The following is a 26,947-nucleotide window of genomic DNA, read 5'->3' on the forward strand; positions in this document are numbered from 1 at the left end:
TCTCTCTGTGTCTCTCTCATGAGTAAATAAATAAAATCTTTAAAAAATAAAAAAATAAAAAGTACTAATTAGTACACACTTTACATAAAAAACCATACTCACAGGGAAGTCTATAGTCTAAAATGCTTTTATTAAAAAAAAAAAAAAAAGGAAGGTAAAGACTCAGAATTCAAAATCGCCAACTGAGCACATATATTTATCTCCTATTCCTCCCAAACCTCAGTCACTAAAATGACAAAAAAGCAGAATACAAGGGTTAAACACCCACCACAAAGAATGGAAAAGGGACATGTCTGACAAGAAATTCAAAATCCAAACACATTCCAGAAAACTGCAAACAGATGGTGGTCCTGTATTTAATGACCGAACTTCCAATTCAATAAAAATCACAGACAGCACCCCAACCGTCTCTCCTACACCCAATTCCCTAGTTCCTAATGAGAAAGGCCAAGAAAGGGAGAGGCAGCAACACCTGGGGCCTCGGCCGGCCTCGTGTCCCAGTCCTTCTGTTGACCGGGGGCTCAGGGCTGATGCATTGGACATCCACCCCCATTCCAGCCCAACAATCTCCTTTTCAGATTGGAAATCAGAAGCAAAAAATGTGGCATGGTTTGCTCCAGCTCAGTGCAGCTCAGGGTGAAGGCCAGCAGAGACCTAGGCCTGCCCCACACTCCTCCACCCTCCCCACCCAAAGGCACCCACCACCAGCCCATCCCTAAACCCAAGGGTATCAGAACATGATCAAAGTACAACTTCTTGCCCTTCCTTTTACAAGTGCTGAGTCACAGGGGAAGTAGACAACCAGTGAAAGGCCACACACAGAGCCCCTCACAGCCCCTCTCTCCTTACAGTGCAGGGCTTTCCTCCTACTTCTTCCTGCAGGACTGTGGTCTATTTTGAGAATATCAGAGGTGCTGTGAGGATGGCACATCCAACTTCTACTTCTAGCTTCAGAATCCGCAGAGTCTGCCCTGCCCGCACCCCCCAGATACCCTCCAGCGTCAGAGCAAGCCACCGCTCCATCCCATCAACAAAGAAAGCAAAAGGAGTAGGATTTGGTATACAACTGTTTAATAGAAACCATTCATTGACTGTAAATGCTTCTATACAAAATAAATCTTTGTTTAAACCTGTTTAAGAAGTCACACCCACCATAGGAGGTGATCAAATGCATTAGGTGAAGTTACCTAAAAGGTGTTTGCAAGCTGTTTAGAATCTCAGCAGAGGCCTGCAGAATCTTTAGCTCTTCTGTCCACAATGTTTCTACTAAAGTTAGTTGGTTTAGCAAAGTCACTTCTTCATCTTTCATATGAGAAATCTGGAAGGTATTTTAAAATTAATTTTGTTTTACTGTAGTAAAATATACATAAACATAAAATTTAACATTCTGGCCACTTTGCAGGGATAGTTCAATGGCATTAAGTTATGCTCACAGTGTCCTGTACCTGTAACCACTTTGTCTCCCCAGGATCCCTCCCTCCATCGTCTCTAACAGAAACTCTGCACCCATTACACAGGAACTCCCTGTTCCCCCCACCTCTAGCCCCTGGTAACCATAACTCTACTTTCTGTTTCGAGGAGTTTGCCTATGCTGGATAACTCATATAAGTGGAATTTCACAATATTTGTCTTTTTGTATTCTGGATTATTTCACTTAGCATAATGTCTTGAAGGTTCATTAAAATTATTTTTCAATCTCAGTAATGTTTTCATTAAAGTGAGCTGATTTCTCAGGGCATCTGGGTGGCTCACGTGGTTAAGTTTCTGCCTGCCTTCAGCTCAGATCATGATCCTGGGGTCCTGGGATACAGCCTCACGTCAGGCTCCCTGCTCCATGGGGAAGTCTGCTTCTCCCTCTGTCCCTCCCCCTTGCTCATTCTCTCTCTCTCTCTTTCTCTCTCTCTCAAACAAATAAAATCTTTTCTTTTTTTTGTTTTTAAAGATTTTATTTATTTATTCACGAGAGACACAGAGAGAAAGGCAGAGACACAGGCAGAGGGAGGAGAAGCAGGCTCCATGCAGGGAGCCCAATGTAGGACTCGATCCCAGGACTCCAGGATCACACCCTGAGCCAAAGGCAGACGCTCAACCACTGAGCCACCCAGGCGTCCCAATAAAATCTTTTCTTAAAAAATGAGCTGATTTCCCATTTCACTAAAACATTTACTAAACAGAAATATTTTTAAAAGAGTACTTGAAAATTCATCCAATAATTTTACCTATCGAAAATATAAACACAATGTTAACAGACAAAAATCCCAGAAATTACATCAACATTCATCTATTTTAAGGCATCAAACAATGCCCTAACAAGGTGTAACATGTACAAAGCAAGTAACTTCTTAATCAAAATATGTCTTTAATAAAAGAATGCAATGTTCTAGAAACATACCTTTCGAAGCATAGCATTGGTCTCTTCTATGAAATACTGGCATATTTTCTGAGCTATGACCAAACTTGTCTTCTCATTTGTATCTGAAATGACTTCCCCAAGAAGTACTTTTTTCCAGCACGTACTAGAACCAAATTGTTCAGTAAGGTAATGTCAGCAGGCTCTCAAAAAGTAAAGAAGGCTTTTTACACTTCAATACAACAAACTCTTCTCCTATTTTTCCAGAAGCATTAATAAACTCACTCCACTAGCAGATTCCCTAAAACCTCCCACCACATGTAGTTCCTGTGCTGAAGCAGACAAGGTACAGAAGAAGGAGGAAGAGCTGAGAATAAGAATCAAGGGGACTGACGCTCTTTGCAGGGAGGGACTGAACTCTATTATCACTGCAATCCTGTGTCTGGCACATAAGTTGAGTCACGCCCACCAGCCATGGGAATAGGGAGGTGACTCGCAGCCCAAAGGACTAAGGGCTAAGGAGCAAAGGCAGTAGAACTTTCCTTCTCTTCAAGTGACAGTCTTTCCTAAACTATGGCAAACTGAACAGATCATGTTTCACAAGGTAAAATGCTCTGGAGATGGAAGGAGGAACCTATAGCGAAGCCCTTCTGTACAGGCAGGTCATTCCCATTTTATACAATGAAAATACATGGAAATGGGGCTCAAGGGGGCAAGTGGAGCCAACTTCCTGCAGGCAGAGAAGTGTAAGTGTTTCAGGATAAGCAAGAGGGAGCTACAGCAGGACGCTGAGCCGGAAGGTGGCAGAACCAAATCTCCATGACAGCAAGAAGCACTAAGCAGAAAGGAGGAGGGTGGAGGAACACTGTGGATGCAGAGAATCCAAAGCAGAATGGCTAAGGAGGGGAAAGGTAAAGTGACAACTGCCACATCAGAGTGTAAGTATACCGAAGTCACTGAGAAATTCAGAACAGCTGACAAGATTGTCACACGGAAGAAAGTCTTAAATGTCTTCACCTTTAGAGACAACCGAAACCTCAGGAACAGCCACAGTCTCAGGAAAGAAAAGAAAGAAGGAAATCACTACACACCAGGCACAGTGTTTCATATAAAACAATCTTCTAATCTAATCTAATCTTCACAATTTCCTAGCAAAGAAAGCATTTATTTTTTTTAATATTTTATTTATTTATTTATTCATGACTCACACAGAGAGAGAGAGAGAGAGAGAGAGAGAGAGGCAGAGACACAGACACAGGCTCCCATGCGGGGAGCCTCATGTGGGACTTGATCCCAGGACCCCAGGATCACGCCCGGGGCTGAAGGCGGAGCTAAACTGCTGAGCCCCCCAGGGATCCCACAAAGAAAGCATTTAGTGTTCCCATGTTAGACATAAAGAAACTAAGATCAGGAACAGTAAAGAACTCACCCTAGTGACAGCACTAATGAGAGACGGGAAGAGCATGCAAACATCCAGCTGGATCCCCACCACACACCACATCTGTCCTGCCACACCACCCAGACCATTAGGAACAACTCAAAGGGAGGAAAAAAGGCCTCAGGTGACCTCTGGGAAATAGCCTGTTTCATTTAATTTGAGGTACGTGCCTAAGAAGGACTCCTACCTTTTCTACAAAGGGCCTGAAGACACTTATATGGACACACATGAGATGAAATAAAAGGTAAGATGAATGGACAGTGAAAACAAGACAAGGGAAAGGTGAAAGGAGGAGGGATAAGATACAACCAGGATACATTGCATGCCTTAAAAATCCTGCACATTTGGACGGGCTACACATTTGTCCTGAGTTTTCTAGCAAACAATAAAGAGAAGGAAATGTATCAGATACAGAATCAACAGTGACTGTAAGATAAAAACACAACATGTGCTGAGAATAAACACATCTATTGGTGTTGAGATCAGGGAGTAATTTTTCCCCAGAGTCCCTACAGAAAAAGAAGTAAGCGATATCCTGACAGGAGTCACTGAATGAGCATCAACTACTTGAAGGCATCTCTATACATTATCCCCTTTAGTCTTCCCAACCACTCGCGGATGGGGTCACCATCTTAGGCAAGTCCACTCCTCATATGGTTTCTCTCATCTGAGCTTTTGCTAAGCTAAGCAGTGGATCCAGGCTGACAAAGGTCCCTGCACTGGACAGTCTTTTCCATGCTGGGGGGGGGGGGGGGACTGGCAGCCTCAAAGTAATGAGTCTACACCGAGGGCCCCTTCTACCTGCCTCCTCCATGAAATATCCAGGCCTCTCCTTTACCAAGCAGCTGGACGTGTGCCCCAGGATAGAACCAGGTGGGAAGAGTTGTTTGCCCCCAGGAAAAAACAATTCCTCAGGGACTTCAGGGACAATACTCAGGGACTTCACTATAAAGTGCCAATGCTCATATTTTTTAAAATATTTACTCTAAGGAGTGCCTGGATGGTTCAGCCAGTTGACCGTCTCTCAATTTTGGCTCAGGTCATGCATGATCTCAAGGTCCTGAGATGGACCCCCGTGTCAGGCTCCACGTGCAGCACAGTCTGCTTGAGATTCTCTCTTTCCCTCTCCTGCCCTTGTGACACTCACATGCACATGATCGCGTGCATGCGCACTCTCTTAAGTAAATAAATAAATAAATAAATAAATAAATAAATAAATAAAATCTTTTAAAAACATACACAACTTGATGGGATGAACACTGGGTGTTATGCTATATGTTGGCAAATCAAACTCTAATAAAAAAAATTTTTTTAAAGATGAAAAAAAATATATATATATATACACACACATACTCTTAACAACCAGCTGCAGGTCACCAGGGAAAAATACCTGAGAATAAAAAGTTCTCAGGCCCATGTACTCTGATTACAACTCTAAAACCAGAATTCCAGAAATGGTGAAAACTTAGTATTAAATCGCTCACAGCACGGGCAAGTTCCATAGAGGCTAAGCCTCCTGGTATACAATGTCATTCCTTCCTCCCCCTCCCAGAATGGGTATTTGAATGTAAGCCAAGAGAAGCCCCAAGGTTACCTCCAGGTTGTAACTACAGTTCACGACCAACATACATGAAACTTACAATTCTTCGGCTTCCAGACATAACAACTTAAGAGCTGTGAGCAACCTCCAAGATGGTCCATCCCATCCAAATGTCAAATTTCTAAAGCATAAAAACAAATAACAACACACCTGTCATTCCAATATTTCATGACCACGGCAAATGGCTGAAGAGCCAACTATTTTCTGAAGGGGCTAAACATTATGTAACTTGTATCTTGGTCACAAAGGCAAAAGAGAAAAATAAGTCTGCAAATACTTAAGAATAAAGCCAGAGTTTAAAAAAAAAAAATCTTACTTTCTGTTTAAAAAAAATAGTAAAAGGGGCACGTGAGTGGCTCAGTTGGTTCAGCATCTGCTTTCGGCTCAGTTCAGGATCCCAGGGTTCTGGGATCGAGCCCCACATTAGGATCCCTGCTCACCAGGGAGTCTGCTTCTCCCTTCCTCTCTGACCCTCCCCCTTGCTCATGCTCTCTTTGCTCATTCTCTCCCCAAAATAAATAAATCATTAAAAAAAAAAAAGGTAAAAAACTTTCCAATTAATTTTGATAAGGAACTGAATGTGGATGAGGAAGCCAGAGGAAAAGGGCCAGTGTCATGGGTCCTAGTGAGATGAAAGATGAAGAATCAGCATTTCCCTGGGCATCAAATGGCAGCCACAGCAGCCAGATTGCCCTCACACTGCTCCTGGACCACTTAAAACTTAGTTTTATTTACAGAAGAAAATCTGAAAGGAAGAGCCTCAAACCCTATTTATCCCACCTGGCGGAGAATCACCTGGCCAAAGCTCCTAGCCCGGTGCCCTAAGTGCTTGCGCCACATTGCTGGGTGACTGAGGCCAGCCTGGTCTGCAGTAGCTCAATGCCATTCCACTGCACCCTGTGTTGGAGACAAACACTGGACTACCAATCTAGATCAACAGGGCTTTCTGTTAGTATAATAACCCTTCCAGTTTGTATCTCATGTCCCCTAAAATAAGTTTCTTGAAAAGTATCTTATACCCCTTGTGAGCCCCACATCAAGCACAATTTACTACACACAGGAAATGCTTGATAAACACCTACCTGTCAACTTGTACAAGTCAGGAGGTATCCTGTACCTAGAGAAATGCAACCCTCAATCTTCTCATCAAAGTTTCCTGAAGGAATAGTTTTAAGAGACAGAGAAAACACTTACTCTATAAAGTCATGATCCTTCAAAATGGAAATCTTCTTGTTCATCTGTTTGTCTGTTGTTGGAAGGTATTTAACAAGTATATCTACATTAAAAAAAAAAAAGATAGGAATGAAATAAATTTAGGGTACCATAAGACAAAAGTGTGGACCTTCTACAGTTCCTCTCCCACCCATCAATGATCAAGACTTGTGTAAACAGTTTTACCTAATTCACACCAAAAAAGCACCACTTGGGTTCAATTCAATGAGATCTTTATTTAGCCCCTGAAAAGCTAGAGGAATTCCAGGGCAGGGGAGAAAATATCCACAACCTCAACACATGTCCCCACTAAGCAAATCAATTCACAGAACCAGGTAATTAAGACAGTGGCAGGAGGATGGAAGTTACAGCCACCAAAAGTACAGGAGCTGTACAAACATGAGTAATTGTTTATAACTGTGAATTTTCAAATGCCAGAATTCAAAACTGGGTATAAGGAATTGAAAGTCAACAGGTAAAAATTAGCAAAGCTTTTTGGGGTAGCAGTATAATGACTGATTTTTCTATTTTTAAAATTTCTTTTTTATAGTTCTATGTTTTGATTTTATTATATTTATAATATTTATTTTAAATGCAAAAATTACTAAAATGTAAATTTTGCTCAAACTGTTTGCAAATCAGTATTTCATGGTCATTAATATTGAAGTGATTCTGATAACAGGAGGCTAATCTCAAAGCTAGTTTTCTCAGAGACCCAGCAAGGCCCAGTTTTTGCTTTTTAATTTCTATGTTGAGAAGTAACATTATTATTCTGCCTATAGGATGGTGTAGTTTCATCTTGAACAAGTTCTATTTCCACTACAACTTATATTAAAACTACCCCAAATTATATAGTCGGTAAACCTCTGGCCACATTTCTTCATGGCCTACAAAACTATTTCTCTGCTGCTTCAGGAAGAGGGGGAAAGAACCATTTTTCTATGTACTGTTATTAATACTGTATTTGGAATTTCCATGGCATCAATTTAATAGCTAAATTATTTTTTTAAGAATTTATTTATTCATAAAAGAGAGAGGCAGAAACACAGGCAGAGGGAGAAGCAGGCTCCCTGCAGGGAGCCCGATTGGGACTCCATCCCATGACACCAGGATCACGAGCTGAGCCAAAGACAGACGCTCAACCACTGAGCCACCCAAGTGCCCCTAAATTATTATTTTTAAGAACAGTAATACCAATGATGGCTAGTTAGTAGGTCACAGAAAAAATAACTGAGATCAACATTTTATCATGGCATTAAACCCCCAAAACTATGTAATATTTGTATCCATTATTAGCACAGTGCCTCAGACAGTAGGTGCTTAAATATTTATTTTTTGTTCTCAAATCCATCCTGTATTTAGTAACAGTGACAAGGTCTCAGCACAAAAATTTCCATTTCTTCCCAACTTTTTAATATTCTATTCATTTACTTAGTGGCCTTACTATTTTTTCGGAGTTATTCCAATCCTCAGTACTGACCAGAGCTTTTGTTGTTTTTCACTTCAACACTCAAATCACATGGTCAGTGAGAGTATTTTCCCTTAGGTAGGGGAAAATAAATGATACACATTTTAAGGTTTTGCCACTTTTACTAAAACTTAAAAGAAACACACCCCCCGATGGGGAAAAGAAATTGTAAATTCTTAGTAAGAACAAAGTTGATTCCAACCTTCTGAGACATAAACACAAGCATGAGGATTATGGATGGAAACAAATCCATACTCCAGGAGCAGCCGTTGGTTATCATGAGGGCCATAGCAGATGAACACCTCTTCGTGTTTCCTACAATTTGAAGCCGTTCTAATTTCGTAACAGCGAGTTTCCTCATTAAATGCTCCTTTTACCTAGAAAAAAAAAAATTAACGATTTTTTTGTTTAAAGCCAAGCGTGAAACTGCAAATATTAAGTTTACTGTATTAAAGTCAGGTGTAGCTTTCAAACACTCATCACTGAATTTAACTACGTGTGGGGAAAAAGCACTTGGGCCTGCACTTGGGCCTGTTTTGCCTCCACGTCATCCCTCGTGAGGGAAGGGGTCCTGCCTCGGGTTCTCAGGATGGCCAAAGTGGACAGGTATGACAGAGAACAGTTTTCTAGCTACATGTATACCCTGGTGGAAAGGACACCCCAGCCATGCAGGGGCTACACAGGAAGCAGGCTTTGGAGTAACAAGAGGTGAAACCCTGGTTCCTGTGGGGAGATGTGAGAGCTCGTTGGAAGAGGCTGGCAGGGAGCGGAAACCATCAGGCTATGGACCAGGCAGAGTGTCGCTAGTCCTGCTGATGGGGTCTTTCCCTCTGGGTGGGGGCATATCCAGTGAGAGCAGAGGAACTCACAGGCCCCTGGGGCCCTGCGAGACCTAAAGATGTCAAGGCAACACACGAATTTCAGGTCTCACCATACACAGCCTTAGAGCAGCAGGATGACCTACTGCTCTCCACACTAAGGCGTGTGTACAAGTGCTGAGGCTGCCACACTACACAGTAAACCCCAGCAATGACAGGGAAAGGATGAGTAACAGGGCTGAAATCCCCAGCTTGCACCACCAACAGATTATGGCCATGGTTTCGAGTTACATGCCAAGAGCCAGCTACAACACGCTTTAGACCAAGGATCAACAATCTTTTTTCCATAAAGGGCCAGAGAGCAAGTATTTTAGGTTTTGCCAGGGCCCTTGGTCACAGGCTGTAATTTGTGGGGCCTCTATGATGGCTGTAAAATCACTGGCTTAAAGCACAAAGGCACTAACAGCCCAATAAAAATAAAGTCACCCCAGTGAGGTTCCTGTGTCCAGCACCCTATTATATGTATGCCCCAAACATTACTTCAATATCAATCACAGAAACAGCCATAGAACTTCTAGCTCCTTTGCTTAATACTGTCACAAATGCATCTTTCTAAAAAAGTTACAAGCAGACAGACAAGAAGATTGCCTCTGCTTGAGAAAGCACAGTACAGGCTTTCCTATGCTGCCCTCTCACCAGCACGTGGGCTAGCCAAGTGTCAAGGATCCTCTCCAAGTGCGGTGGAGTATGAAGTGAACTACACGAGCAGAGGCCCAGCCAGTGTACCTCCCAGTGTACCCTGAACAGGTTACAGGTAAGCCAACATATGGACACCTTTGCCCTCAAAGTCAGGCACTTAGCCCAGCATGCCTACAAGTATTGTCATCTGCTTTTTGTGCCATAGGGGAAAAAGGCTGGGGATGAGATCTAGGACTATCTCCCAAAGAGGGATTCTTTAATATTTCTCAGACTCCTTTTCCCCACAAATACCCATCCATTCAGTAAAGGTTTATCAAATGCCTACCATGTGACTGGCTCTGCACTGGGTTACAGGGAGAAATAAGGCATAGCCCACATCCTTAAACAGCTCAGAGAGGGAGAGAGCAAGTAAATCAAGGGATCACAGCAAAGATAAACACTGACAGCAATACCACCAGGTGTCAGGAAAGCATTCTAGACTTTAGTCCCCATACTGGCAGGAGGAAAGAGGACTCTGCCCCCAAGCTGGGAAATACAAGTGCTGCTGGTTAAGGCCACTCAGGGGGATAGAACACTAAGCTCTGAGGGCCTGGAGAGCAGGTAGGAAAACACAGAGGGGGTGGGGAACATACCAGGAAGGAAAAGGGGTCTGGGAGAAAAGATAAAAAATACCTGGTGGCAGGCAGGTTTACCTAAAGCCAGCAACACCTCTGTCTATAGTTTTAAAGTCAGGTTCTATACATCACAGACATTCCTGTCAAAACAGAACATGTATGCTCTCAACTTCTCACCTGGACTTCGGGGCTATGATTCAGCAGATCCAAGTATGGGGCAAGAGCGTAGGTGTTTGGCTCCGTGGAGAAGCATTGCCTCTGCCTGTGCTTCACGTACACAGCTCTGGTGTTGACCGTGCACCAAGCCCACAGGAGGGCCCTGTAGCTAAAGATGCTCTCAACAGCCTCAGAAAACAGGGGCTGCAGGGAAGAGAAAAAGTCTCTGGAGGAAGAAAAGAACTCCTGCACACGGGCTCTTTGCTCTTCGGCCTTTGCTTTCAAAGGTTTGGGGAAAAGATTCACCACTTCTGGCTCCAAACACACAGGGCAGGTGTAGGCCTGCGGCAAAATCTCCAGGTAAGGCTTCCAGAGAGACTGGTCCCCAGCATGCTTTTCTGAAACTAAAAAGGTGCACAGAGCCAGCAGAGGAGATGGGGGAGGCTGCCACCTATTCAAAACACAAGCCAGATCAAAGAATTACTTTTATCTAATATAGAACAAGCCAGATAGATAAAAAGATATCCTAGTGGTTTGTTCTGCTCCCAGAGGGACTGTGGCCAATCTATCAGGATCCTCCAAGCTTATTCAAATGCACCCAAGGTTTTGCTTCCTCAAGAATTTCCTCTGCAGAAAGTAAATGCTGATGTAAATGCTCTAAACAAGTCACACTGACTAGTGACGAGAACGGTCTCACTAACCCATGTTCCAGCTTTGCAACAGTCCTTTTGGCAAACAACCTCTTTGCTTCCAACTTGGTTCTCCAGTTTTAAAGCTGCTGCTCCAAGTTCACTTATTTCACTCGGATAAAGGTATCAAACTTGGTGGGGAGAAAACTAGTGGAAAGAACCTAGAGACTGGCCGCATCCAATACAATAACCACTGGGTCCATATAATTATTTCAATTTTAGTTATTTAAAGTTAATATTTAAAATTCAATTCCTCAGTCATGTAGCCCACATTTCAAGCGCTCAATAGGCCTAAGTGGCTAACAACGACCATACTAAACAATGCAGAATGAAATATTTCTATCACTGCAGAAAGTTTTACTGTAGGACACTAACCTACACAGAAAACTACATCAGCTCATTATATATATTTGCTCAAGTTCTAAAAATTTAATCCCTAAATTTACCCAGTCTATTACAAACTATATATTGCAGTATTTTTATTTGTTAGCAATAAAAAGATCTCATGTTGTGTGAATGTATTTAGAGGTTTCATTAATCCTTCAAAATCCAGATCCCTATATTACCAAATATCCTACTCAAATTTTCAGAATGATATAGAAAATATTAATACTAAGAGCAACCCTGCTTCTACTCAGGCCAATAAAGATACATTTGCCCTCATAAAAACATGCCAAGGAGATTTAAGTCCAGAGCTCAGATCCTGAGTTAAGAAACAATACAATCATATAACCCTCATTATTTAGAAACCCCTTCTGCTACAGGTCCCATTCACTCTGTCCTCAGAAAGCCCACCCCAACAAAGGCCCACTATACCAACAGGCAGCAAACAGTCCTCTCCTAACTTGGCCTCCTCTCTTCTATGCTAAACAAACCACTCTTTCATAATGTCAACAGCTCTTTGCAGCTGAAGGAGAATTCAAGCAAGTACAGTAAGGGTAAAATTAAGAGTAACATCTGTCGAGACCTACTATCATAAAGAACAGGCTAGGAGGAGTCAAGGTCCTCAGAATGATGGATATCTGTTCTCCCGCTTTATCTTCATTTTCTAGTACGTGATAGGTCAGGATTCAAACCCATATCCCAGGCAGCCTACTAAAACCCTTAAAAATGCAGCTTAAAATGAATTAAGAACAAACTTCAAGAACAGAATAAACCCTTTCAATCATTTCAAATATGTATTAGGCGTACACAGAGGCTGGTCCTAATGAACTATGCCTTAGAGGACATTATTCGCCAATGCTGCGGACTTTAAAAGACAAGCACCTGCACCGGACGAGCATGTGTGCGGTCACTTACTTAGCAATGTATGTCCCTAAGTAGCTTCTAATCACTGTGTCCGTGGTGATCAGGCAACTCTCAGGCAACGAAATAATCATCTGCCCCTCCTTACCAAAAAGAAAGTAAAGTTTAGAACACTCGTGCTCTGGGAAGGTCCTGTGTCCCTGGGTCCACAATCATCGTCCACTAAGAACCCAGGGTACCCCACTCACAGACCCAAAGTGCCCACCAATCATCTGGCTCCCTAGTCCCTGAGTCAGCGGGTGCAGGCAAGACTGCTCCAGTAGCAGGTACTACAACCCCAACAAGAATTAAAGGTGAATTATGTGACTGGCATCCACTAGCAGTTAGCCCTTCACCAGAAAGGAATGTGGAAACTGTCTGACAACTCAAATCATACTGCTCCTTCACATTCTTATACCGGGACACAGTGTTATGGGAAACGGGCAGAAACCGCTGAGAACAACTCTATCTGGTGAAATCCGTGTGTCTGGCGACTATTCCCAGTAATGGCCTCTTCTCCATACATATAACCTGTGGCAACCAGACTAAGAAAAGGGCAGCCCAGCCACCACAAGGGGTTCATCTTACCACCTGCAAAAGTATAGTTTTCAGTTCCTCCCACGGAGATAGAAATATAAAAAGAAAAATTAGGATGTCAAGTCACAGACACCAGAAGCAAAGCACCAAGAAGCCTGATGTTAATTAAGATCCTGGCTTTCGTTGTAACTGGCATCTAAGCTGGTTAAAGATCTCAGGCCAAAAGCTTCTGGGTTCAATTTCTGGTTTTCTCATCTGTAAATCAAGATCAAGCTGGACAATCATGACAGTCCCTTCCTGTTCCAACATGCTACAATTTTCTGATTTAAAAAAAGCCCACTTAATAAAATGTTCTATATCCTGACAGAGTAAATCTCTTCATCAACACTTACGAAACTGGACACTTAAAAGTGCATTTCACTTAAGAGTGCATTTCACTCTGTGTAACTTATGTCCCAATTTTCAAAAAGTTTAACCAAAGGTTGTATTTGAAAGCAGAGGTGAAGAAATGGCCAATTATTATTTCGTAATCTAAACAAAGACTACCTACATTTACTACCATATACATGAGAAGTGTATCTCTCCTCCCAAAATAGCAGGAACACAATTATATGTTCCTTTAAAACATAAAAAAATTGTGCAATGTGACTGCACTTAATATCACTGATCTATACTTAAAAACAACTAAGATGGTAAATTCTGTCATATATATCTTACAATTAAAATTTTTTAAATAAAAAAAGTAGCAAAAGAGAATTACAACATTAAAAAGGACCATTCTTTAGGCTAAACGTGTATGCACGTAGGTGGATTTTATAATTAAGGAACTAAAAATAAACTAAGGAATTAATTTCTAGCTTCACAAAAAACCATGCATTAGATATCCTTTAAGTAACATGGAAAAAAATACAATAGACCCTAGAGATCCTCTGTGTCATTTACCTCCTCGTTGCCAGGTAAGGAGAGGAGCTAACCGGGTCCCACCACTAGCTGTAGGCAGTCCAGAGCCAGGCTCTGAGGCTCTGCCCTCTGCTGACTCAGGCTCTACTTACCATACCACGCACCCTCTCAGATGAGAGCAGCTCCCTCCCCAGGTACATTTATCATACATACGGGCTGCTCTGTACAATTTGCTGTGGCAGAGATGGCTAGCTGCCAACCCAACACGTCCCTTCTCCTCCAGCCATTCGTGCAATCCTATCAGGAGGTCACTATGCCAGGGAAAGGACACAAATTGCCGCCCTCACAGCCAGCTAGGGCTGTGTACCTGGTCTATGGGAGAGGGCTAGAATTTTCTTAAAAGAAGGAAACCTGCCCTCCCTCACCCCCTTGTTCCATCTTGCTGCTCCAGCTCCAGGAACTATTCCCTGGACCTGAGGGTGAAGGGCTTCTCCGAGAATGTGGACAGAGAGCTGGAAGGAGTCTGAGCCTCTCACAGCTATGGGATCACCACACAAGCCCAGGTCTGCCCATCCAGGCCTGTTTACTTGAGAGCAAAATAAACTTCTGCTCTGTTACTTTGGGTTTGTCAGTCTATGCAGCAAACTTAAAGCTAACTGACACAATTACATTCAAACCTACCATTAGGTAAAAAATAGCTATGTGTCTGAAATATTTTTCATTCACCTGATTTGAACCACAAAAACAAAGGAACAAAATCTACATTAGGTTTCAAGGATAACAGAAATTCTTACCCGCAGGGATGTTTTGCTCATCAGCCCTCTTCCTGTACCTAAGACACAAAAAAGAAAAAAGGGTAAATCCTATGGTATCAAAACAAAACAACAACAACAACAACAAAATCCTGTGTCTTCAAGATATTAAGGATATCATTTTGAGTAGAAAATGCAATTGAACGGGGCACCTGAGTGGCTCAGTCAGTAAGCATCCAACTCTTGGTTTCAGCTCAGGTCATGATCTCAGGGTCATGGGATGCGCATCAAGCATCAGTTGGGCTCTGTGCTCAGTGGGGAGTCTGTTTGAAGATTCTCTCCCTTAGCAACCCCCTTCCTCTGGCTTGCTCATATGCACGAGTTCTCTTTTGCTCTCTCTCCCAAATAAATAAATAAAGCTTTTTAAAAACATGCAAATAAACCTCAAAATTACACACACTGAAGTTCTCTCATCCTTTGACTCCCAGGGGAAACAGAGGATCAAGAAGCTCCTTCTAGATAATGTCCTGACCTCCTTTTGGGTTTATGACCCTTGAAGAGCAGAGTCAAGATCTAAAGATCATCGACTTTATATGGATCTGCTCCTGGGTGTCTAATAGGACCCTTCAAGCTGGACCCTCTCCCCTGGGGCCTACCAGCTGCACTGGGGGCCTACTCCTGAAGCCCACCCAACCAGAGAGGCTGGACCCTCAAGCCACTTTTACTCATTACCAGAGCCAGCCTTCCCAGTGATGAGGCTTCTTTGACTGGCTGACCAATAAACCCATTCAGGTCCCACAAAGCCTTCAGACCACGCCCTACCCTCTCTGACCAGGAAAGTCATTAGACTCTCCTTGACTGGGTGAGCTCAACAGGGGAGATCCAGGGCCAGCTCCTCCTGATTAGCCAAGGCCTCGACCAGAGCAGTCACAGCAAGTAACTTCACCAGCTGCATGGTCAACACCACTACCACCCCGAAGTGTACCGTTCTAAGCCCAAGGCTCTGTTCCTCTAACAGTCAGTAGCTTTCCCAGCAGGCCTACATACACTCTGACCTATAACTACTACACAAGGTGTAGAATATTCATCTTTTCAAATTCATAATTCTTGATCTTTTTCTCTCAACTAGTAGGGAATATAGTTCAGCAAAGGTCAATCCCTGCAGGACTAGTGGGAGCTCCTAGTTCATGGAGGGAACTCCTGCCTTGATCCTAGATCAGAAGTCTGGTAAGTCTTATTTGATGAGTCCTAACTCATCTCTCTACCCAGAAGCATACTGTGTGCTCAGACACATGGTTTTGGTTTCAAAAACTGATTTAATTTCTTCCATGTGTCTCATGGCAGAGTTAATTATCCCTGTGGGCCAGAACCCTGGAACCAACTACTAGTGGAAGGATTTTTTTCTATGGAGTCATCCTTTAAAAAATTATTTTGCTAAGCTAAGTGGAAATTTCTCTTCAAACTGCATATGTGAATAGAACTTAGTATATGGAATAACCCTGGAAAATACTTCACCTGTATTTCTACAATACAGTGTTCAGTATCAGAAAACAAACCACAGTAACCTGCACTTACTAAGGCAAGGTAGGAAGTGGCCATTAGGATCTTATAAAAGGAAAGCTTATTATAGGCTTCTCGGCACCTGAAAATTTCTGCTATCATTAAGTCCACCTAGGAGACTCATATGTGGCCAGTGCTTTTGGTGGCAAAAACAAATACTGGGGTCAATTCCCAAAGCATGAATCAGGTGAGAGTCTGAAGACTGTGAACCCTGCTTGCAACTTAGGAATCTTGTTCTTGCACCTCCACAAACTAAGATTAATTCCCCAGAATTTTGGACATTCTGATAGACTCCTATACACGTCCCCTCCTGTCAGATTAAGGTATATAAAGCACTTAGGGAAGGTATGTTGAAATCCCAACCCCCAGTGTGATGGCATTAGGAGGTGGGAAACGTTTGGTAAGTGCTTAGACCATGAGGACGGAGCCCTCATGAATGGGATTTAGTGCCTACTGCACCCCTAAGAAGAGACCAGAAAGCCGGTCCCGCTCTTGAATCTCCCGTCATGTGAGGACCCAACTAGAAGATGGCAATTTGCAAACCTGGCTTCACTCCACACCCGACCCTGAATCTGTGCCCACCATGATACTGGACTTCCCAGGCCCCAAGACTGTGAGGAGGGAATCAGTTATGTTACCCAGTCTACAGTAATTTGTTATAGCAGCTCGAACTGCCTAAGACAGAAGGCTCCTTGGCCCCAGAACTGTAAGTAGTGGGCTGTGACCATTACTGAACCATTCTGCTTCAGCCTCTCTGTGACAGTGAATCTGGAGATGAGCCCAGAAAGACTTGTTGCACTAAAACTGGTTCACTCTCCACTGTTCCAAATGATAGATTATTTTTCAGACATTCCACCTAAACATATGCCAATCCCTGCTTGGTAATTTTAATCCTATCCTTCTCAAGGCCAAGTGACAGCTGAGGCACAGGTAGGCCAAAGGCACAGTCCACTCCTAACACTATTTTTTCTAGATCGTCTTGTAAAGAACTCCATCCAATAAAAAAAAAGTGTGGCTTTCCCTGTTTTTGTGCTTCTTCACACACAAAAACAGAAAGTTAAACCTGTCAGAAGTTGACAAAACTGGTTTACCATCTTCAAGAGGAGCAGCCCTAACAGGTAATGGCTCAAAGCAAATATTTTAGCCCAAAGCCATCCTGATGTGTAGGAAATAACTTTACACACATCACCTCATTCAAGCATGGCCACATCATTTATTTTGATGATGTATAAAGAAGTCAATTTGCTCAAAGTTAAATTACCTAGTGGGTATTTAATTATTTCAGTGTCCCAAAGGAGCACCCAGAGGCATATGATTTACTTTTCTGTACGGTAAAAAAAGATCTGCACCTGCTCTGTGATGTAGACTTTCAAGGCCCTGATTGTACAACTGTCTCTATTCTACAGCAGCTGAGCGTCTGCCTTTGGCTCAGATTGTGATCCCAGGATCCAGGGATCGAGTCCTGCATCAGGCTCCCCACAGAGAGCCTACCTCTCCTACCTCTCCCTCTGCCTATGTCTCTGCCTCTCTCTGCAGGTCTCTCAGAAATAAAATCTTTAAAAAAAAAAATCTATTTCAACTCACCTGAGCTATGGGATAATCTCATCAGCCTGCATGGTTTGAAAAATCCCACGAAACCACTATGAGTATGACGATAAGGACACCAGTCATATTACATAAACGTCTTCATTGGGAAGGTCTAAGTTCAGGAATACCTGCACTTTGCTGAGTAAACAAGTTAGTTTTGCTTACAGAACATAAAGACTCAGGTAACTGATCATATAAATTGGCCATTGGAAGGATAGTCAAATTTGTGGCTGAACAGGAATACAACAAGATTTTAGAATTATGGCTTTTATGTATTATCCTTATGCCATCTTCATCTTATTTTTCTATTCTCACTTTCCCTTTTTTAATTTTTAGTATTATTTTTACCATTTTGGAATTTCTCCCAAGCCACTTCAATTTATTTTAAGAACAAAGTATAAATAAATATTAATAGCTACAAAGTAGGAAGTCTGACACACAACAGAAGATGTGCTCCAAAGGAGAATACAGCCCACCTTCAAGAACTGTCCCTGCTTTCCCATCACCTGGGCCCACATGTCTCTCATGTGAGCAAAGTCCTGAGAGATGATGCTAGAGACCTTACCTGGAAAACAAGCAGGTATTAAGTTTGTATCTTCAAACTTCCTATCTTTCAGCCACTTCTTAAGCTCTATAAATTCAGGCTTGTAACTCTCATTCACTAACCAGGAAAACAAAGATAAAATGGTGACAAAAATCACTATATAATCACAGTACCATTTATAAAAAATAACTGTCTCAGGGACACCTTGAGTGGCTCAGTCAGTTAAGCATCTGACTCCTGATTTCAGCTCAGGTCATGATCTCAAGGTCATGAGATCAAGCACCTCATCGGACTCCATCCCTGGCTTAAGATTTTTTTCTCTCTCCCCTCTGCCTGTCTCCCCAACCCATTCTTACTATCTCAAAAAAATAATAAAAAGTAACGTCTCAGACAGATGGTCATGTCATAAATGAGAATAAGTAGTACCTAAATAATGTAAACTAAGAGAAAAACCATATGATCAACTCAAAGATGAAGGAAAAGCATTTGATAAAACCTAACATTCATTCCTGATAAATAACACCAACAAGCAAGATAGAAGAGAACAAGATAGAAGAGAACTTCCTCAACCTGATAGACTAACAAAAAACCTACAACTGACATAATTATGAAAAATTGAGTGCTTTCCCTCTAAGATCAGGAACAAGACACTTCCAGTCAACCTTGCACTAGTGGTTCTAGCCAACATAAATGAAAGAAAAATAAATAAAAGGTACCAATGGGCTGAACTGTGTGCACCCAAAATTCTACGTTGAAGTCCTAACCCCAGTGCCTCAGAATATAACCTTATTCAGAAATAGGGTCTTCACCGAAGTAATCAAGTTAAAAGGTAGTTATTTAGGGTGGCCCCTATTCCAACAGGACTAGTGTCATAAAAAGGAAAAATTTGGACATGGGCATAGAGGGAAGATGACAGAAGAGACACTGGGGGAAGAGAGCCATCTACAAGCCAAGGAGAGAAGCCTGGAACAGATGGTTCCCTCACAGCCCTGGGAAGAAACCAATCCTGCTGACACCTTGATTTTGGATTTCTGGCTTCTACAACTGTGAGACAGGGAAATTTACAGCTATAAAGGCCTATATGAAAAAAGACCTAGGGCGTCTGGGTGGTTCAATCACTTAGGCATCTGCCTTTGGCTCAGGTTGTGATCCCAGGGTCCTGGGATCAAGCCCTGCATCAGGCTAGAGGCTGCTTTTCCCCTCCCTCTGCCGCTCCCCTGCTTGTGCTCTCTCACTCTTGTGCTATCTCAAATAAATGGATAAAATCTTAAAAAGAAAAGAAAGAAAAAGAAAAAAGAAGACCCAATTAAAAAAAAAAAACAAGCAAATAAATAAGTGAATAATAAATAATATAAAAAGCAAAAAACAGGCAAAGGATTTGAAGAGACATTTCCCCAACGATAGTATATAAATGGTAACCGAGTATGTTAAAAAAAGCTCATCATTAACCGCTAGGAAAATGCAAATCAAGACTACAATGTGGGGGATCCCTGGGTGGCGCAGCGGTTTAGCGCCTGCCTTTGGCCCAGGGAGCGATCCTGGAGACCCGGGATCGAGTCCCACGTCGGGCTCCCGGTGCATGGAGCCTGCTTCTCCCTCTGCCTATGTCTCTGCCTCTCTCTCTCTCTGCAACTATCATAAATAAATTAAAATTTAAAAAAAAAAGACTACAATGTGTATCGTCCCATATCCATTAGGATGGCTACTATCAAAAAAATACAAAATGAAGTGTTGCCAAAGGAAAAACTGAAACTCTTGAGCACTGCTGGTGGGAATGTAAAATGGTACAGCTACCATGGAAAACCATGGAAAACAGAAAACAGGTAAGTCCTCATAAAATTAAGAAAAGAACTGACCCCGCAACTCCAGGATATATATCCAGAATAGAAAGCAAGATCTCAAAGAGACATTTGCCCATGTTCATAGCATTACTCAAAAATGGCCAAGTGTTAGCGAAAAAACTAAGTATCTATCAACAGACAAAGAAAATGTGGCATCTATATGATGGATTATTCAGCCTTAAAAAGGAAGGAAATTGTGACACATGCTACAACATAGATGAATCTTGTGGGCCTTATGCTAAGTGCCATAAGCCAGTCACAAAAAGACAAATACTGTATGACTCCATGTATACAAGCTACCAAGAACAGTCAAATTCACCAAAAACAGAGAGCAAAATGGTATCTGCTAGGGGCTAGAGAAAGAGCGGAATGAGAAGTCACTATTTAATGGAAATAGAGTACCAGTTCTGCAAGATGAAAAGAGTTCCAGTGATTCGTTGGACAACAATATGAATGTACTTAAAGCTTCTGAACTACACTTAAAAATGTCACAATCGTTCAGTTTTACCTTATGTGTATTTTATCACAAAAAAATTTTTTAAAGATCTACAGTCAATAACCTGAATAAATGGAGAAATATGCCTTGTTTATGGGTTGGCAGATTCAACACTGTTAAGGCATCAAATTCTCCCCAAAGGGATCTATAGATTCAATATGATCCAAATCAGAATTCAAGCAGACTTTTTGTAAAAAACTGACAAAATGATTCTAAAACCTATATGGAAATGCAAAGGACCTACAATAGTCAAAACCACTTTGAAATACTGATTTCAGGGACGCCTGGGTGGCTCAGAGGTTGAGCGTCTGCCTTTGGCCCAGGGCATGATCCCGAAGTCCTGGGATCGAGTCCCACATCGGGCTCCCTGCATGGAGACTGCTTCTCTCTCTGCCTGCGTCTCTGCCTCTCTCTCTCCCTCTCTCTATATCATGAATAAATTTTTTAAAAATACTCATTTCAAAACTCATTATAAAGCTACAGTAACCAAGATTATGTAACACTGTCATCAAGACTAGCAAAAAGAAATCAATGGAACAGAGCAGAAAGTCCAAAAAAAGGACCCAGACATATATAAATAGTTGAGGGGTTTTTTTTGTTTTGTTTTGTTTTGTTTGTTGGTTGGATTTTTTTTTTTTTTTTAATAGTTGAGGTTTCTACAAAGGTCCAAAAGCAATTCAGTGGAAAAGGACAGTTTTTTCAATAAATGTTGCTAGGACAACTGGATCTACCTACGCAAAAAAAAAGAAAGAAAAGAAAGTATTCCTATCTTGTACAACATATAAAAATTAATCCAAAATTGGGGTGCCTGCCTATGTCTCTGCCTCTCTCTCTCATGAATAAATATAATCTTTTTAAAAAAATTAATCACAGACTTAAATATAAAGTCTAAAACTATAAAGCTCCTAGAAGAAAACATAGAAAACCTTTGCAACCTTGAGTTATGCAAATTTCTTAGGTAACACCACCAAAAGGAAGATCTTTAAAACAAGAAACTGACAAATAAGACTATCAAAATTTTAAATTTCTGTTCTTCAGAAGAAAGACACTGTTAAGGGCATGAAAAGAAAAGCCACGGAATGATTGAAAGTATTTGCAAAACACCTATCTTATAAAAGAATCAGTAAGTCAAGAAAAATAAAGTAGTCAAGAAAAATAAAACAGACATTTTTTCAAAGATGAAAACACAGATGGCTAACAGACACATCAAAAGATGCTGAACAACTCATCATCAGAGAAATGCAAATCAAAACCATAATGAGATCAACTCACACCTGTCAGGCTACAATCAAAAACACAAGAAACAAGCATTGGCAAGGAATGGAGTGAAAGAAACCTTTATGCACCATTGGTGGGAATGCAAACTGGTACAGCCACTGTGGAAATCAGTAAGGAGCTTCCTCAAAAAATTAAAAATAGAATTACCATATTATCCAATAATTCCACTACTGGGTATTTATCCAAAGAATACAAAAACACTAATTCCAAAAGATATGTGTACCCCTATGTATATGGCAGTATTATTTACGATAACCAAGATATGAATGACAGGTATCGATAGATGAATAGAATATTAGTCAGCCAAAAAAAGGATGAAATCTTGCCATTTATATGGATGGATCCAGAAATTATAACGCTAAGTGAAATCAGTCAGAGAAAGACAAGTACTATATGATTTTACTCATATATGGAATTTAAGAAACAAGCATAAAAAGAAAAAAAAGATAAAAAACAAATTTTCAAATACAGAGAACAAACAATGGTTGCCAGAGGTGAAGTGGGTGGGGAGACAGATGAAAGAGGCAAAGAGTGAAGAGTTCACTTATCCTGATGAACACTGGGTAATGTAGAGAACTGCTCAATCACTGCATTTCACACGTGAATCTAGGAGAACACTGTATATTAACTGTACCGAAATTCTAAAAATTAAGTCATAAACAAATAAATAAGAATTAGCATTTCAGCTCAAAAAAGTGCAAAAAATATATAGAAAAGAACTAAGAAAGTGCAGTAAAAAAACAGATGTGCAGAAATCAATAGCCAAAAGTACAAATAGAACCAGAGAGATGTAATTGAAAGTAATGTCTTGCTTACCATAACCACACAAAATTTAAAAAAAAGAAAAAAGAAAAAAGAAAACCGACTAATAAAAACATGGGCAAAAGATCTACACAGTCAACCACAGAAAACCTATATAAATGGCAAATAAGCACACCAGTCATTAGGAAAATACAAATCAAAATCATAGTGAGATAGTACTTCACCCATTAAAATGGCTAGAGTCAAAAGGGCAATGAGAAGTCAGCAAAAATGTGGAGCAAATAGAACTCTCATAAACTGCTGGAAAAAATGTGAGATTATACAATCACTCCTGAAAAACAGTTTGGCAGTTTATTTAAAAGCTTAACCTACACTGAAACTATGGTAAGTAAAAGAAGCCAAATACTATGTTATTATTATATCTTATGATACACTATAGGATCATATAATACTATAAAATGCAAATAAATCAATAGTGACAGAAAGCACGTCAGTGCTGGCCTGGATGGTGGGGGCAGGGGGCAGGGTACAGTTAAAGAGAGGCAAAAGGAAAGGGTTACAAGGGGAAACAAGGAAACTTCTTGAGATGGATGGACATGTTCATTATCTTAATTGTGGTGATAGCTTCCTGTGTGAACATACATGTCAAAATCTATCAAATTAATACACTTTAATATTGACATTCATTGTATGACAATTATACCTCAATAAAACTTTTTTAAAAACATGACCCAAGATAATAAGGTTTCCAAAATATGTCACCAAAACTAGAGAATAGATTTTACAGTAGCAGCATTTAATCAGTGAGCATTTAATGAGCAACTACTATGCACACAGTACTATGTTAACCACAGTGGGGAATGTTCAACATGTTCTTCAACTTCAAAAGTTAACTTAGCTAGGAAATAACACTTCCATAAGAAACAACTAAAAAGTCATAGGTCCTTAAGAATAACACCCAAAAAGCATCATAACAAAGGATGACTTTAGTGAAAACTGAAAATGGCATTACCAAAAACACAAGATCTCAGCTCAGTTTTAAAGACCAGAGAAAAACTGAAAAGGCAGGGAGAAGGAAAACAGGTGTTCTAGATTGAAGGATCATCAGGAATGTGTGGGTTGCGTGCAGGGAACAGCATGGAGGGAACATGCTTCTGGTACAGGAGGGACAGGATGGAGCCCACAGATATCACGCAAAAGGGAATGAAAGAAAATCCCTGGAGGCTTTTAAACCGAAAAGGCAACATGTGAGCTGTCCCTTGGGAAAGTGAGACTCACAGCAACAAATGGAATAACAAGCAGGGAAGAAAAGCAAGGGTGTAGGTAAACCAGCAGAGCCGCCTGAAATCATCTTCCAGTAGTAAAACAGACGGAGAAGCTTATGGAAGAAAAACTAGATGACATTTTGTAGGACACTGGCCACAGAGCGCAAAGAAGGAAATAGTAAGACAGCCTCAAATGGTGCTGACAGGCTTGGGGCCAACTAGGAGGAGTTTTATTAATTTTTCTTAAAAATAACAACTGCATTTACGTAGTACTTTCCCATTGGCCAAGCACTTCCACATACAATGTCTTGTTCAGACTCCGTTACACTGAATCTGAAATGACAAATTTATACCCAAACACTGATATTCTACAGGTAGCTGGAGGTCAGGAGAAAGGTCAGGCCTGGAAGCAGAAACCTGGGAGTCATCCCAAGAGAAGACATAGTTGAAGCAATGAGAAATATATTCACAGTCCCACAAGGATTTAAAAAGACATAGTGACACTATTAAAAAGAGTAATTTTTTTTTTAATTTTCAAGTTTTTTTTCCAACTCCAGTGAATTAAAATACAAAATTACTATTACTTTCAGGGGTAGAATTCAGCGATTCTACACTGCCCTACGTTACCTGGTGCTCATCACAACTGTCCTCTTTAGTCCCTGTCACACATTAGACCCGACCCCACGCCCATCTCCCCTCTACTAAACCTCGGTTTGGTCTCTGTAGTTAGGAGTCTTTTTGATGGTTTGCCCCACTTCCCCCCACTCCCCCGCCACGTTCATCACTTTTGTTTTTTATACTATATGTTGGCAAACTGAACTCTGATAAAAAAAAAATATGAAAAAGAGTATTCTTTAAGAAATATTCTCTTTGAACATCGCCCATCTGCCTTTGAGAAAAGCTATGTGTATCTGTTAACGCTACTCAACCAAGGATTCCTTTCTTTCATCACTGGCACCAAAAGATCAAAACTGTACCTCCTCTTGATACAGAACATCTGAAGAGTTTCCGTCTTCTGATCCGGCTCGTTCTTCCTCCACCCTTCTTCATCCTAAAATTGCAGTTTCTGTTCAGTTGCCCAACCTAAAACAAAAAAAGCATTTTCTTTGCCTTTCTTCCCATTTGTATGATAATCACCATTCTTCGTACCTACAAGGATTTAAAAACACAGACTCCTGTTATTTATTAAACCGTTTCTCTTAAGTGTCTTTGTACACAAGGCATTTATACTGTGAGCAAAGCCGTGATTCCTTGTGCAGGAAGGAAATATCCATTATACCGGTCCTTGTGAAATAGTTTTATCTTGAAGTCCTATTAAATGCTGATTAATCATCAAAATCCTCATAACTGACTTGACAACTGTGTGCTTTGGTGACTTACATAACTCAGTGCTAATCCACATTCACTAAGCACCAATATGCTTTAAAAGAACCAGAGCAGCCCTGGTGGCTCAGCGGTTCAGGGCCGGCTTCAGCCCAGGGTGTGACCCTGGAGACCCAGGATCGAGTCCCACCTCAGGCTCCCTGCATGGAGCCTGCTTCTCCCTCTGCCTCTCTCTCTCTCATGAATAAAAATAAAATCTTTAAAAAGACAAAACCAAAAAAAAAAAAAAAAAAAAAAAAAAAACAGTAGCCATGGAGCCCCCATCAGCTAGAAAGTCTTAGAAGAATAAAAATCCTTTTTTAATACGAAGGAAATACGGATTTGTTCTTAGAACCAGGATACTGAAATCAATGTAAGTAAATGGAGGTTTGCAACAGATCAGGGAGGGAATGAGAGCCAAGAAATCAGACAACACAAAAAGATGATCATAAAATTTAAAATTACTATCGTAGTCTCTAACCTGATGAGATCCGTGAACCACACCAGGGCGACAGACAATGGACATGAACCCACTATGCAGCCACTGACAGGAAGGAGGTACGTGCCAAGGTGTCCCCATGTTCAAGATATCTTTTTTTTTTTAATTTTTATTTATTTATGATAGTCACAGAGAGACAGAGAGAGAGGCAGAGACACAGGCAGAGGGAGAAGCAGGCTCCATGCACCGGGAGCCCGACGTGGGATTCGATCCCGGGTCTCCAGGATCGCGCCCTGGGCCAAAGGCAGGCGCCAAACCGCTGCGCCACCCAGGGATCCCCCCCATGTTCAAGATATCTTAAGTGAAAAGGTTGCAGGACGTTTAATGATTCCTTTTGGGTTTGCTTTTGACATAGTCCGTTGTGTTCATAAAACAGAATTTAAGGCAGGATATTCAAACCCGTGCCTGAAGAGGAAGCTTTTACTATTACGTGTACGTACATCCTCCTATTCTGGGACTTATAAACGCAGGAGCGCGTAAGGGCCACAACACGGACATCCCGTAGGTGCACGTACCTGCATTCTGGCCATACTCCTGGCTTTAAAAATCCACTACTGATGAGCACTGGGCGGAAACGAGTGACAAGCCAGGCACCGTTACCACCCCGCTGCAGCCGCGGAAGCTCCGCGACCTACCCAAAGCCTGCGAGCCGGGTCCCCGAGGGCACGGACCCCGCCGGCATCCGGGGCCCCGGTGACAGCAGGTCGGACCCCCTCCCCCCGCCCCGGCCTCGCTCCCCCTCCCCCCTCCCCCCTGCGGCTGAGCCTGAGCCTCGGTACCCCGGAGGGACCAACTCCCGGCCACAGGCTCCGGCGCATCCCCCGACCCCCGCGCCTCAAACCGCGGCTCAGGGGCGACGTCCGCGGAAGGACGTGCGGGCCTCGGGACCCTGCGGCGCGCGGCCCACGGAGGGGGCGGTGCGGGCCGAGCGGTGCTGTTCACACCAACAGGGAAAGGGGAAGGAAAGCTCCGGGCCCCGGGCGGCCCGCGTCCCCAGCCGCCCTCACGCCGAAGCCCCTCTGGCTCACCTGGGCACGGCGGCGGGCTAGCGCTCCAGGACACCCGGACTAGGGGCCCAGGTGACAGGGAGTTAAGGCGCCGGCCCACGCAGCGGAGGGACACGCGAATCATCAGTCGCGCCCGCCTCCACGCTTCACCAACCCCGGGCCTCCGCAGCCGGGCGGAAGCTTCCCTGTGCGGGGGCTTCCACTCCTGGCGTGCGTCTGCGCGTGCGTC

General features: G+C 42.1%; 1 protein-coding gene across 9 annotated transcripts; it reads right to left on the reverse strand.

Moving 5' to 3' along the window:
• Positions 1 to 1,054: 1,054 nt before the first annotated feature.
• Positions 1,055 to 26,947, reverse strand: SETD4 (SET domain containing 4). 9 transcript variants are annotated; one of them, XM_025449637.3, is made up of 11 exons: positions 26,740 to 26,947; positions 24,828 to 24,933; positions 18,230 to 18,325; positions 14,560 to 14,597; positions 12,344 to 12,432; positions 10,377 to 10,806; positions 8,271 to 8,445; positions 6,583 to 6,664; positions 5,429 to 5,509; positions 2,393 to 2,516; positions 1,055 to 1,318 (listed from the first exon to the last, which is right to left on the reverse strand). In XM_025449637.3, exons 2-11 carry the CDS (start codon positions 24,898 to 24,900, stop codon positions 1,184 to 1,186), a joined length of 1,323 nt encoding a protein of 440 aa, XP_025305422.1. In that variant the 5' UTR covers positions 24,901 to 24,933; positions 26,740 to 26,947; the 3' UTR covers positions 1,055 to 1,183. The 9 variants fall into 9 exon arrangements, with proteins under 9 accessions (XP_025305422.1, XP_048960504.1, XP_025305421.1 ...); XM_049104547.1 differs by having other exon boundaries at positions 24,828 to 24,999; XM_025449636.2 differs by lacking the exon at positions 26,740 to 26,947 and adding an exon at positions 26,227 to 26,374.

This window comes from Canis lupus, chromosome 31 (assembly GCF_003254725.2).
Source record: "Canis lupus dingo isolate Sandy chromosome 31, ASM325472v2, whole genome shotgun sequence".
Lineage (NCBI taxonomy): Eukaryota > Metazoa > Chordata > Mammalia > Carnivora > Canidae > Canis > Canis lupus.